General features: G+C 40.8%; 1 protein-coding gene across 1 annotated transcript in view; it reads right to left on the bottom strand.

The window, feature by feature from the left end:
- Positions 1-13,166, bottom strand: part of ITGBL1 (integrin subunit beta like 1) — a 256,659-nt gene that overhangs the window by 125,557 nt on the left and 117,936 nt on the right. The window contains exons 5-6 of the mRNA XM_004614046.3: positions 7,852-7,992; positions 5,419-5,559 (exon numbers count right to left, since the gene is read on the bottom strand). Of these exons, the coding sequence (XP_004614103.3) occupies positions 5,419-5,559; positions 7,852-7,992 (282 nt within the window). The remainder of the gene's footprint in view (positions 1-5,418; positions 5,560-7,851; positions 7,993-13,166) is intronic.

Below are 13,166 nucleotides of genomic sequence, written 5' to 3'. Positions count from 1 at the left end.
CATCCTCAAGAACAACTGCCTGATGCCCACCTGATGGTGTAACTCAGATGGGCAATTGGAAAAATTGTGAGGACTAATAATTAATGTAGTAATCACAATTCAGGAAATTCTACATGTTGAGGAAAAATAAATAATCCAGAGACTGATGCCTACCCAGCTCTAATGATATTCAGAGAAAGCTCATCTTCTAAGAATTTGAGTATCTAGTAGATAGTTGTTTTTTCACAAAATAAGATAAAACTTAGAAATGCTATTTGCATCATTTGGAGATGAAAGCATTTAGAGTCTGCATTTCTAGATGACCACATCATTACCACGTGAACTTTGCAAGATCTCTGATTTCTCTGACCCCTTTCTTCTGTTAAAATGTAGGTGATTGTATTTCCTTCTCTGAAGGGGAAGCAGGAAGAGAATAAGGTCCAAAAAGTTGCTGAAGATCTCTAAGACAGAGAGATTCCTGTGATCTGGGCTCTTAGTGGCTTTCCCTTACATTCACAACTTTCTTTCAGTGGGATTGGGCCAATTTCTGAATGAGCTCAGGGATCATTCCACGGTGTTTGAAGGACCATACATCGTACCTGGGAATTGATCACTTTTGTAGATAATTTTTATCATAGCATATCACGGTATTTGCTTTATTTTGGAATTAATTATATTGCTAATGTGGTACTGCTAATCTGTTACTTTACTAAAGCCAAACCTTATTATAGAAAGTAAATGTTGGAAAATGGTATAGTACACACAGGATTTGGTACATCCTCTGTTACAGTATTTACTTTGAGAATGAAGGTCTCAGATCACAGAACAGGGAGAAGTATTGTATATTCTGATCAGTTACATCCTTTATCTCCTGAATTTGTGTTTTATCTCTTATACAGAATTCCCTGAATCCCAACTTGACGCTATAGTTGAAATTTTCATGCTCATCTCTGACAATCAGACTCAGAGTTAACAGTGCAAAATCTATGAGACAACACATCTATGAGTTGTCACTGGTTTCTTCTGCTCCATATGTCTGGAAGCGAATATACCAACCTTCTTCTATATCCTCCACAGACGTACATGACACCAGCATTTCCCAGGTTTGAAGTCTGCACTTGTTCTGCACTACCTAAAACCATCCCTAGTCCTGCACTGTCATTCATATAAAATCTGGCTCTGTAGGGAGGTGAAAAGACCTTCAGTTCTTGTTTCTCAGGAACATTTTATTCCTTGCACAGATTAGCAATAACTAAACCAAGACAGTCCTAGTTCTCTGAACAGATCACATGCACCCCTTTTCTCTGCCTGAAATGCACCTTTGTCCTCCACTTTAGGGCATAATTGGTCCCTAAACACCCTGCAATGCAGGAGTCACCAGCTCCTCTGTGAAGAGCCCATAACTTAAGGCTCAAGTAAAATATATGGTTATTCCAAGTTTGCAACCTCCATTCTGTCTTCATTCTCATCTGAGCACTTGGCCTGCGAAACACACACAGCACAAACCCAGGACACATTTGACCTATTCCAGCGGATTGCTGACTTGCCAGCCCTACAGAGAGGGAAACTGCAAGAAAGAAGGAACCTATCTGCTGTGCTCTTTGCCCTACCCACAGATAAGTCACAATGAATACAAATGGAAACCTCCTGCACTATCGGAGAGTGAGTGCTTATATTTATGTGGCAGTTTCCTTGATTAAACAGCAAAATTTGGGGGAGCAGAACCTATGATTTCTGATATCTTTATACCGTGCTCTTGTGCATAGTTTTCTCGAACATGATGCCTCTCAATACAAGCTGGTGATATTAAACTGCCCCTCAGGAAGGAGCCCCGGAGTGCCAGAGGCAGCAGGATTCTCAGGAGAAGCGTTTTCTGACTCGATGCTTTGGCAAGGCAGGAGGATGCGACTCCAGGCTCCACGTTACTCAGGGACAGGCTTCCCTTCCCGCCTCCTGGTGATGCGCAGTTCAACCAAAGCGTCGGTCCTCTCCAGCAAAGTGGGCACTGCTGAGAGGGTCGCGCCTTGACGCTCGAACCGCACTTCAGATTTAAGTAGAATAAGCAAGAGCAATGTTTTAGTCACGAAGCAATAGTAACATTTTTTTGTTCAAACAATACTAGGGGAAAAAATGCCTCCTTTTTGCTTTCCTTTTATTTTCTTTCCTTTTTCTTCTTTTCTGCCCACAGCAGCTCCTCTCAGTCCGCTCGAGGACAAGCTGCCCTAGGCATTTCCTCTGTGGAAGTCATCGGGGTTACTCGGATTCACTGACAGGGCCCATGGTCCCTGCAGTTGTCTGTGATTTTCTGGGGTAATCAAAGTAGTGACAATTATTTTACTTCTAAATGTATTAAAGTCAGTAGTTGACCAAGGTAAAGAACTAAGAGGTAAAATTGTAGGTCATATTAGGAGATAGAAATTTATATTGTCATGAAATATTTTTGAATATTACATAGAATTCTGGAGGGTGGCCAATGAGGAGATTATCTGGCCCAGCGGGAGGTGGCTTATGGGTGTGACCCCAGGTCCCCGGAGATTGGGAGAAGCTGGCAGAGTATCTAGGCGCCCGGGTCCCGGGTCCCCTTGAGCCCAGAGTCCTCATCGGCCTCCAGAACTCATGGATGCTTCTCCCGGAAGGGAGCATAAAATGAGACCCCCTCATAACCATGCCACTGGACTCTGCACCAGAGTGGGGTGGGTGAGAGCCCTCCCTGCCCCGAGGGACCCAGCCCCCCCCAGAAGCCGACCTCCACTACCCAACTGCTGCCATGCTCCAGGCCACTTTCCACATGCTCTGGTGTGAGTGAACATATCCCATATGATGACATATCATCATAAAGAGATATATATATCTGAATGTATATGTATATACATATATATGTATATACACACATATGTATATATATGTATGCATATATATAAATATATATATATATATGAGAGGAGCCCTGCAAGCTACAGAGAGTATCCCACCCGCACAGAAGAGCCTGGCAAGCTCCCCATGGCATATTCAATGTGCCAAACACAGTAACAATAACAAGTCTCATTCCCCTGACCCTGAAAAGAGCCTCCAATTGTTGGGAAAAACGAGTAAGGAGAGACTGCTAAAATCTCAGGACTGGGACAAATGGAGATGTTACTGGCACCCACTCGAGTAAATCAATGAACAATAGAATGACAGTGATACAGTGATATTAAACTGCAGTTTAAACAAATATTTTTTCAGTAAAGAAAGTATCAACTTTTTTCAGATTCCTAGACCTCATTAACATTGATTCTGTCTCTAAGCTCTGGAAATCTTCAGCATGTTTTGAAACTTTCCTGAGCCTCGATATCCTATGGCAAATGTGCACCCACCCTCACCTAGTCTGATGAAAAATGAACAGTCCATAGGATCTAAGGGGCAGGCCACTCAGAGGTGATTCGCTTAGGATGTTGAATGTGATGACGATGAAAAGTTTTGTGTATAAGGTGGAGAGGAAAAGGTGAACAAAGCAGTTTCTTAGCAGAACAGCATCTAGAAGATGATGGGAAAGTTCTCCCAAGTGGGTGCAGGATGAGGAGGAAGAATTCTCTGTTGTGGGAAAGAGTGGCAGCTGGGACCCACTATCAGATGGGTCTGTTAGGTGACAGAGTTCTTGACAGCTGCATGAAGCTGGGAAAGTGCGTGGAAACCAGCAGAGTCCCCTAGTCAAGGTACAAATATGATAATTTCTCAGTACCTGTATTTCAAACCATAATGCCCCAAAGGTGGTGTGTGTGTGTGTGAGAGAGAGAGAGAGAGAGAGACAGAGAGAGAGAGACAGAGAGACAGAGAGACAGAGAGAGACAGAGACAGAGACAAAGATAGAGACAGAGAGACAAGACAGAGACAGAGAGAGAGAAAGAAGGAAAGTGTCTCTCAATAAAACAGACTGCGGGGAGGGCAGTGGGAGGGAAACTGGGGACATTGCTGGTCGAAAATGTACACTGGTGGAGTGATGGGTGTTGGAATACTGTAAGACTGAAACCGGACTGTGATCAGCTTTGTAATTCTGTATCTTATGGTGACTCAATAAACAAATAAAAAATAAAACACGCATTATTTTTTCAAGCTTACAGAGATGTATTTGCATGGCGCCTCCCCTATCCCCCTGATTGTGATGATAGCCACACTGAAGCTTCTCAGGATAAATCTTCCTTTCTTTTCTTTATTTCTTTTTTTGTTTTTTGGAGAGGAACGCACCCAGCAGTACTAAGGCACTACAGCCAGTTCCATGCTCAGAGGACCATGTTTTCTGCATGCAAAGCCCACAGATATATGTGCTTAAGCTCCCACCTTGCCCTATCAGAAATTCTGGCAGATTTTTCTCTGCACATTGTTTGCAAGCTCCATCAAGTCACGGCCTATGTTTCTCTCCCGCACTGTAGGAACGAGTGATGAAGACACAGTCCAGACAAGAAGAGGATCTGCTCCAGAAGTACGTACGGCACAGAATGTTTTCATCCACTAATTAATATTCAACACTACACTGAACTGTAGAAATGTTTTAGCATGTCACTGTCACTGTCACTGTCATCCTGTTGCTCATTGATTTGCTCGATCAGGCACCAGTAACATCTCCATTGTGAGACTTGTTGTTATTGTTTTTGGCATTTCGGATACACCACGGGTAGCTTGCCAGGCTCTGCTGTGCAGGCGAGATACTCTCGGAATCAAACCCAGGTTGGCCACGTTGCAAGGCAAACGCCCTACCCACTGTGCTATTACTCCAGCCCGTTTTAGCATGTAACTCTATAAAATAATTAATACTTTAATATTTTTACAATAACCACATTATATCTTATAATATGTCCACCCTTGAGAAACATATGTGAGATCAGAAATCCATACATTATTATGCAGCTCTCCAAAACTTGAATTTTGTTAGTCTGTTGTTGTTAGACAAGAAGCCTTGCTAATAACACAATTAACACCAATTCTGTATATTATTTACTATATTATTATAATAAAACAAGTTAGAAAATAGATGCTACTAAAAATCATAAGAAATACAAAACAAGCATACAGTACCACACTATATTAAAAATAGGTTTAAAAGGATTCATGTTCCAACCTGGACAGTTCAAGGTCTTATTTGGATATTAACACAAAGGTCTTCACGGTACACACACTTCACAGTGTCATTGGGCACTGTTGAATCATAGATAACTGGAGGTGATGGTTCTCCCTGGAGGTGAGTAAGGCTGACTCAGAGAGACTGGGCACACATTCACCTCCCACCTTTGCCCCTTTGCAAATGGGATGCTCTCAGGCTTCCCCATGTTAACCAAAGCCTAACTGGCATATCACCAACACAGCACAAGACACACACTATTCTTCTGAGTTTTCCTGAGAATATTATGAACCTTAAAAGTGGTAACATGGAAATTTTAAAAGGAGTATTAGGAGAGCACTTACCGGAACAGAAATCATCCGAGTATCTGTCATAGACAGCTCTGCAATCCCTCTCATCACACTCACAGGTGTTCCCGTGGATGTCTCCCCAGTCTCCTGTGGGGTCCACGTCATGGCAGGAACATTCACCACACACACAAGTTCCTGGAAGATTGACAGTTTATATGGGACCAGTGAGAAGCAAAATCTAATATCTTACATACAGTCTCTTTATCCATTGGTGATTTTATATTTGGCAAATACAGGAGAAATGTATAAATAAAAAACACCATGCAATGCCTCAACTTAGAACGTCTTTAATCAAAGGCAGCAGTGACCAATCTTTGTAGTCCATGGGATGCAGGATGTGTATTAAAGGTCATGTTGGCTGGTCTGAAAGTCACACCCAGACCATGAACTGTCAGCTGCGTCTGTCATGTAAAGTTTTGATTGGAAAAGAAGACAAGGTAGGTAGGTGCAGGGAGGAGTGTCTCTTTCTGACCAGGGAAGAAGTTAAGAGAAATGTTGGATGGTGGCTGGAGCAAAGCGGGTAGGGCATTTGCCTTGCACGTGGCTGACCTGGGTTCGATTCCCAGCATCCCACGTGGTCCCCTGGGCACCTCCAGGAATAATTCCTGAGTACAAAGTCAGAAGTAACCCCTGTGCATTGCTGGGTATGACCCAAAAAGCAAAAAGAAAAAGGAAAAAAGAGAAATGTTGGAGTAGGCAGGGTATAACCTCCTGAGAACAAGGGGCTCACCAACTCACCTTCCCATAAGCCTGAATCTTACTAGCCACCTGCCTCACTCAGGCACACTGTTCCTTCCCCTTTTTACCTCTGGAGCGATAGCACAGCTGGTAGGGCGTTTGCCTTGCACACAGCCAACCCACGTTCGATTCCTCCGTCCTTCTTGAAGGGCCCGACAAACTACTGAGAGGATCACGCCCGCATGGCAGAGCCTGGCAAGCTACCTGTGGCATATTTGATATGCCAAAAACAGTAACAAGTCTCACCATGGAGATGTTACTGGTGCCTGCTCGAGCAAATCAATGAACAACGGTTGGACAGTTCTATAGTTCCTCATCCCCCCAACAAAGGGTTAGCAGCTCTGCCAAGAAGTGGGGGACAAAAGAAAGGGCCCATTGAGAGGGGGGAAGAAGGATGAATTTCTTCAGGACAATCTGTCAGAGGCCACTGTCCTTACTGAAGAATCCACGGCCCCGTACTTCTCTCCCCCCATCTCTGCATCCACATAGGTTCAGTGTCCACAGGAATACTTCAAGCTCCATGCACTGACTTGTTCATGGTGACTATTTAACCTGATACAACTAAAACAACTTGAGCAGCAATACACTCTAATATGCCAGATACAAACACAAACTGTGTTCATGGGCTCTGTCATCCGAATTATCATGCATCAAGGGAAGAATTTCCTTCGTCTATTTTGTTCCAAGGTCAGGCCATGACTTCTTTCTCTCTCTACAGAAATGTGTCACATTTTACTTCAGTTTTTAAATGGATAAACTCAGTCATGTGTGAAGGCTTTCTAAGCAAGCATTATTTGTTAAAATGTAACATGTCCTTATAAATGAAAGAAATAACTTTCCAGCTTACTGGAAAATTTAATTTTTTTTCTAGAAAATTGTTTAAAATTTTTTATATTCTAAAGATGGAAATATGGTCAAATCTGGCTTAGTTTTCTTTTATCTGCCAATACAGCTAACAAAGAGTAAAGCTCTATGTATTTTCAAAAAAGTCTTTACAGCTGCTTTATTATGACTATACTCACTTTATATTTTAGCAGTGCTAACATATGAATATGCATGTTAGATAAAAATATATGTTCATAACATCTGTATTATTATGTATAATAACATGTGTGATACCTACTATCAATTCAAATATAATATTTTTAAATTCATGTGTAAGGTTGGTTTAAATTTCTCATGTCTAGCTGCTATACATAGTTTATTGTGTACTATATCAAATTTTTATTGTTGCATATAAAAGTCAAATGACTCTATATCATCCTGTGTCTCAACCACGCTTTCAATTTAGTTATAATTAAGACTTGAGAGGTTTTTGTTCTCGTCCTCTGTGTATAATTAGATGTTCCTGCTGTAGATGGTTCTGTGAGACAAGAGACATTAGCGGGAGTATCTACACGAATTGCCTCTTAGCGGTACTGCACCATTTTTGGACGGCCGCCCAAGAAATTACAGGTCCTGTGTTAACTCTTTGTTCAGTGAAGCCTAAAAACTGACCACAACTTTCTCCTTGTTCTGTGTTCTACCCAACACAATGTGAGGAAAAGCAAGCAGGGTGCGTAGGAAATGTTGATTTTCACCAAAGTCAACAGCTACAAAGGACAACGTCCTCCCCAGCTAAAGGCATGGAGGGAAAGGAAGGGCTGTGTTTTCCTCCCAGTCTCGTAGTAACATGTCTGAGTGACACACCTCTGTTGCTGCAGATTCTGCCATCCGGGGCTGAGCATCCACGCTTGCTCTCCCAGGGGGTGATCGCGCACTGGAATTCACATTTATCTCCATGCCAACCAGCCTCGCAGTAACAGTTTCCACAGTAACACTTTCCATGGCCTTTACCCAAAATGAATTTATACAGTGAGAGAGAAAAGCAACTTTTTTAAAGCAGAATCAACTTTCGATTTCTTTGTGCTCCGTTTTGCCTTTTGAAATAATAATAATAATAATAATAATAAAACTTCCCCATGACTACTTGCTTTAGATAAATCATGTCAATTGTCCCTTAGCCATCAGCTTTTAGCCAAGACCTAATAATCTGTATGACTGAAGCAAGCCCAAGTGTTCTCTTACTTGTCTCAGCCAAGGAGTTGATTACAATAAAAGAATTTCAAAGAAATGACATAGATAGATAGTGACTGTAAATTATCTTCCAGTCTCCATGGAAGGAAGCATCTAAATGTATGTTATCATACATTCTCAGGACATTTCTTTAAGTCATGAAAATATTTTATTTTACTGGACTTTCTATGATGAGGATATTGTAGTATATACAATTTCTGATATGCCTTTATGCCTGAAACCTACATAATATTATGGGATAACATTCTCTTCAATTAAAATATTTTTCATTTGAATTCAACTGTTGAGAAACCAATGGTGAATATTTACTTGGAAGAACATTAGTATTGATTGAATAATTTCTGAAGAAAGAAGAAATATGTCATCTTTCCATTCAATTGTTTCCTCCAAGACGTGTGGATGAAAAAACGGCTTTTAGAGAAAACAACATTTAGTGCTCATTTAGCTCAATAAGATTTTTTGGCTACTTTGTCTCACAAAGTCAAGTTCCCTTTCTGCTTGCTAAGACAGTAACAGTGCCAGGCCAAGGGAACCCCGTCTCATCCATTGCCCCGACAGCATCACACTCTTTCAACTCCTCATCCTCCATGAACTGTTATCCTGTTCATTGGCATTTCAGCATAAGTTGTAAAGAGCTGTCATATCTTTGCACCCATGTTTATCAACCCTTGTATAAATTTCTCAAAGATGGAAACTCAAATGACCTAAACTCACCCTTTAAGGGCTCCCTATTTGTACTGTTTCTACCCAATCATGAGTGCCTCATCTTGTTATTTTGGTAAATATAAACAAAACCAGAGACAGATAGAATTTTGTTTTGTCTATTCTTACTGCTCTATTGGAATCTATGTTTTATCTAGAATGCATTGCTAAAGTCTTTTCTTTTCCCTTTCTCTTTTTCTACAGTCATGATCCTGGAAGGTAATGGCAAAATGACTGTGAGACTCATGATAATCTCTGCTGCAGACCAATGATAAAAGCATGAGCAATGATAAAATAATATAATATCAATGCAGACCAATGATAAAAGCATCGGCAATGAATAATCTCAGGTCCGACTGCATATTTCAATTCAATAGGATGTATGCAAAGGGACATAGAATGGAGTGTGCATTATTCCATTATTGTGTATCAGATGGGACTTTCCTCAGGCAGACTATGTCAGAGAGACCGGAGGTGAGAGAGTTGAAGAGACATCAGTGCTATAAGTGCTATAGTGAGAAAGAGAGGAAGAGAAAGAAACCCCAGCCAACTACATCATGCTTTCTGACTAAACAAGCCATATGTGGGGGATCCATAAAATTCCTTTACCCAAACAGTCAAGGATCATTTCAACAACAAAATTTAAATCCAACTTGTTCAAAGCAAACAGAAATGAAGCTCTCAAATGAATTCATCAGAAATATACTGGATCTTTCATTTATGAACTTCAAAATATATCCATACACACACATAAAAAGTATCCCCAACGTTATGTCACAAGCCTCAGAAATATGAAGATTACAATGGAAAAAGGCAAGACAACTGTGGTACTAAAATATTTTTAAAGGAGGGCGTTTTTTAAAAAAAAATTTATGTTTTTGTTGTTGTTGTTGTTGAATTTGGTTGGGGGCACATACGGCTGAGTTCAGGGCTTACTTCTGTGTGTGCTCCTGGCAGCGTTCAGGGACTATGTAGTAGCATGGATCCACCCAGAGTCAGACCTCATGCAGGGCCATCCCTTACCCCCTGGATTATCTGTCTGCCCAGAATGAGGTTCTTAAAACGTTTATTACTTGTTTAAATCACAAGTTATTTCCCATGTCAATTCAGGAAATTTATAAGGTGCTATATACTTAAGGGTTGATATGATATTGACAAATGACCGAAATCTACATTTTCACAAATTTCCTAGTTTATTTATAAGATTGAACTTTAAATTAGGACTTTAACAATAGAAATGAAGAAATTGAGAATCAGTCTTCAGTAGGAAGCTTGCCATTTAAGGGCTGATGGTGGGATTAGGACAAAGAAGAAAATACTAAGAGAATGGTAGAGAAAAGGGGTCAGTCTAGAGAATGGGTGAAGGATGGTGAAGTGCTAAACTACAAGACGCTATCAGTAACAGCAATATAGACCACAGCACATAAAATTTATCATCAAAGTGCCTGTCACAGAGACAGGTTTGGAGGTTTGAGAGGGAAAATGGGGATATTGGTGGAGGTATTGGTGTTGGAACATTGTATGCCTAAAGCCCAAACATGAATAACTTTGTAAGTAAAAAAATAATCAATAAATAATAAAAATAAATAAACCAGGTCTTTAAAAGGCAACTGAAATAGAAATGGGTAAGAAAATAAATATTACATTGAAGCTTCAATGTCACGACTACATGCAGCTATGGAAAATTAAGCAGATCTCCACATAATACAGATGAAAAGTATTTTGCATAGATAACTTGTATGAATGTATAAATTTATTCCTTCATTTAAAAACACATTGAATGACTTCTCTATGCTCATGAATTATCTGTATATCTTACTTCAAATGGAAATACCATTAAGAAGTAACATTTGGATATCCAAGATAAAATGTAAGTATCAGGAAAAGACATATCCTAGATAACAGACATCGTTGCTAGCCTTCCGTACACTGATAGAATTAAAAAAAAGTCTCATCTCCCTTTGTGTTGCTTCAGCAGTGGGGTGTAGAATCACATTTCTGGGGCTGTTTTCATGTGAATAACAGGTGAAATCTCTCAGGCCTGTCAGAACCACCCCCAGAGCAGCAGGCTGACTGCAGGACTGGTGTGTGTGTGTGTGTGTGTGTGTGTGTGTGTGTGTGTGTGTGTGTGTGTGTGTGTGAGTGTGGGGGGGGGTATCGGGGAGAACTATGTACCATGAAATTGCTTAAGCCTCAAACAAACAGAGGTCCTAAGTGGGAATGTGAGAGTTAAGCATTTTGTGTGGTGCTGTTTCAAATCAAATGTTCTCATTTATACGCGCAAATAGACTGCCGTGTGGAAATGTACAGAGCTCATTAGCCCCCGTGCTCCCCCACTTTTCTCTCTGTAAAAATCAGAAAGAAAAATATAGAGAAGATGCAAACATAATCCTTGTGGGTGGATTGATGGAATGGTTGTGATCATTTTGGATGTTGTCCTGTAGGTGAACTGTCAGAACACCACCTCACTTAGGCCACTGGCTAAAAAAATTTAAAAGAGCTTTTGTGCAGCAAGCTGACCAGAAACATCCTAGGCAGATCCAACCTGAGAGTGCCTGGAGAACTGCAGGAAGCAAAGCCACATGCGCTCTACTCAAAAGAGAGAGCGTGACAGACTCTAGTGCTGCGTTCTCTGGTTCCTCCTGGTCTCATTGTCCCGGGTTGGAAGGCCAGAGAGAAGGCAAGTGAGCAAACGCTTATCAGTAGAGAGCTGAGGCCAGAGGCTGGCAGCCCTGAAGATGTGGTGATGCTCCGACTCTCCAGTGCTCGGAGTCACCGGGGCTACATTAGGCAGTGACTGCTCTGAAAAAGAGTCCAACAAGTGCATGGCATTCTCCTCGACCCCGGAACCATCTCCCGGAGCCCATAGGTTATATTTTTAAGTGATAGCAGAGAAGTTTTTTTTTTTTTCCAATGAAAGGGGGGAGTGGCCCATTCTCTTTCTTTTTCTTATGTTAGTAGTGTCTGCAGTTTGAACCTTGGGAACAGGTTTGCAAACAGAGAATCCTCAGAGCCAGAGTGGGTGATGAGCAAATGCTCTTCTCCATAGCCCACACTCCAGGGCACTGATGCAGTCCTCTGTGCAGCGAGGGAGCAAGAGTCCCATCTCTGGGGTCAGAGGCACAGGAGTCTGAATGCCACCCTGATTCCTGGAATGACTCAGCACCGATCATCTCACTCACTTAAACTCTGGTCTGTTGGTATAAAATAATCCTTGGCCTAGAGTGATGTGTGCCATCCCGCAGCTCCTGGAAAGGGCAGGTTCTGGTGCCTGATGCTAGCAAGCAAACAATACTGCTATGTGAGTTGCAGCAATGGGCTAGACTCTGCCCTGACAAAACAGGAAGCCAAGCTCTGCCGACAACCTCCATGGATCCAAAGGGGACACATAAAACAGGAAACAGGAGAAAACTGCCAGATGGCTGCACTCAAGTCAGATAAGAGTAAAGCAAACTGTCCAGTGAAAAGAGAAAGAGAAAGATAAAGAAAGACAATTCTAACTCAGCCTTGAGTTAACACCATGGTGTTTATGAGAAGGAAAGGAGAAGGATAGGTAGAATGGATAAGTGGTCTTTTTGGTGCTGCAGTGGTACTAAAAACGTGGCGGTGGATCAAGTGAGTCTTATATACATGAAGGGGAGAATGCTAAATCCTAGCAAAAATTGATTTCATAAATCAATGAAAAAACAACTTTAAAAAAAAATTAAGCACATTGAAAAAAATCATGAAAGACAGTATCATAGCATATATATGGAATAAAGAGAAGAAATTCCTAGCTGAAAATCTTCCTAGTTTTCAATATCTACCTATTAATTAATTTACTCATTTACTTATACATTTATTTTTTGTGTGATTTCAAGGACGGAACTTAGGAACATACAAACAATTCACTCTGCCTCTGAGCTACCTTATAACTTGATATAAGGCTCTCAAGTCTACGTTTAAGAAGGAAAGAAAGAAATTAAAATATGTAGTTAGAAGATTGAGAAAAAAGAACTTATGTGGCTGAGATGAGCAGGGAAAAAATTTAAGTAGAACACTCCAGAATTGTAAATGATATATTTAATACTGGTCTGGATCTCCTCTGAAAACAATCTGATTTTACATTTAAAAAGTACTACTCAAACTCTGAATGTCTAGTCTGACCCTCCTTAGATAAAATATTTACAAATAAATATAAGGTCAGATTAAATTAGTAAACCTGCTAGAGAATTTTATAGCAAAAC

The sequence above is a fragment of the Sorex araneus genome, chromosome 1 (assembly GCF_027595985.1).
Source record: "Sorex araneus isolate mSorAra2 chromosome 1, mSorAra2.pri, whole genome shotgun sequence".
Taxonomy (NCBI): Eukaryota; Metazoa; Chordata; class Mammalia; order Eulipotyphla; family Soricidae; genus Sorex; species Sorex araneus.
The sequence above is the reverse complement of the archived record's forward strand: the minus strand, read 5'-3'. Positions and strand labels throughout refer to the sequence as shown.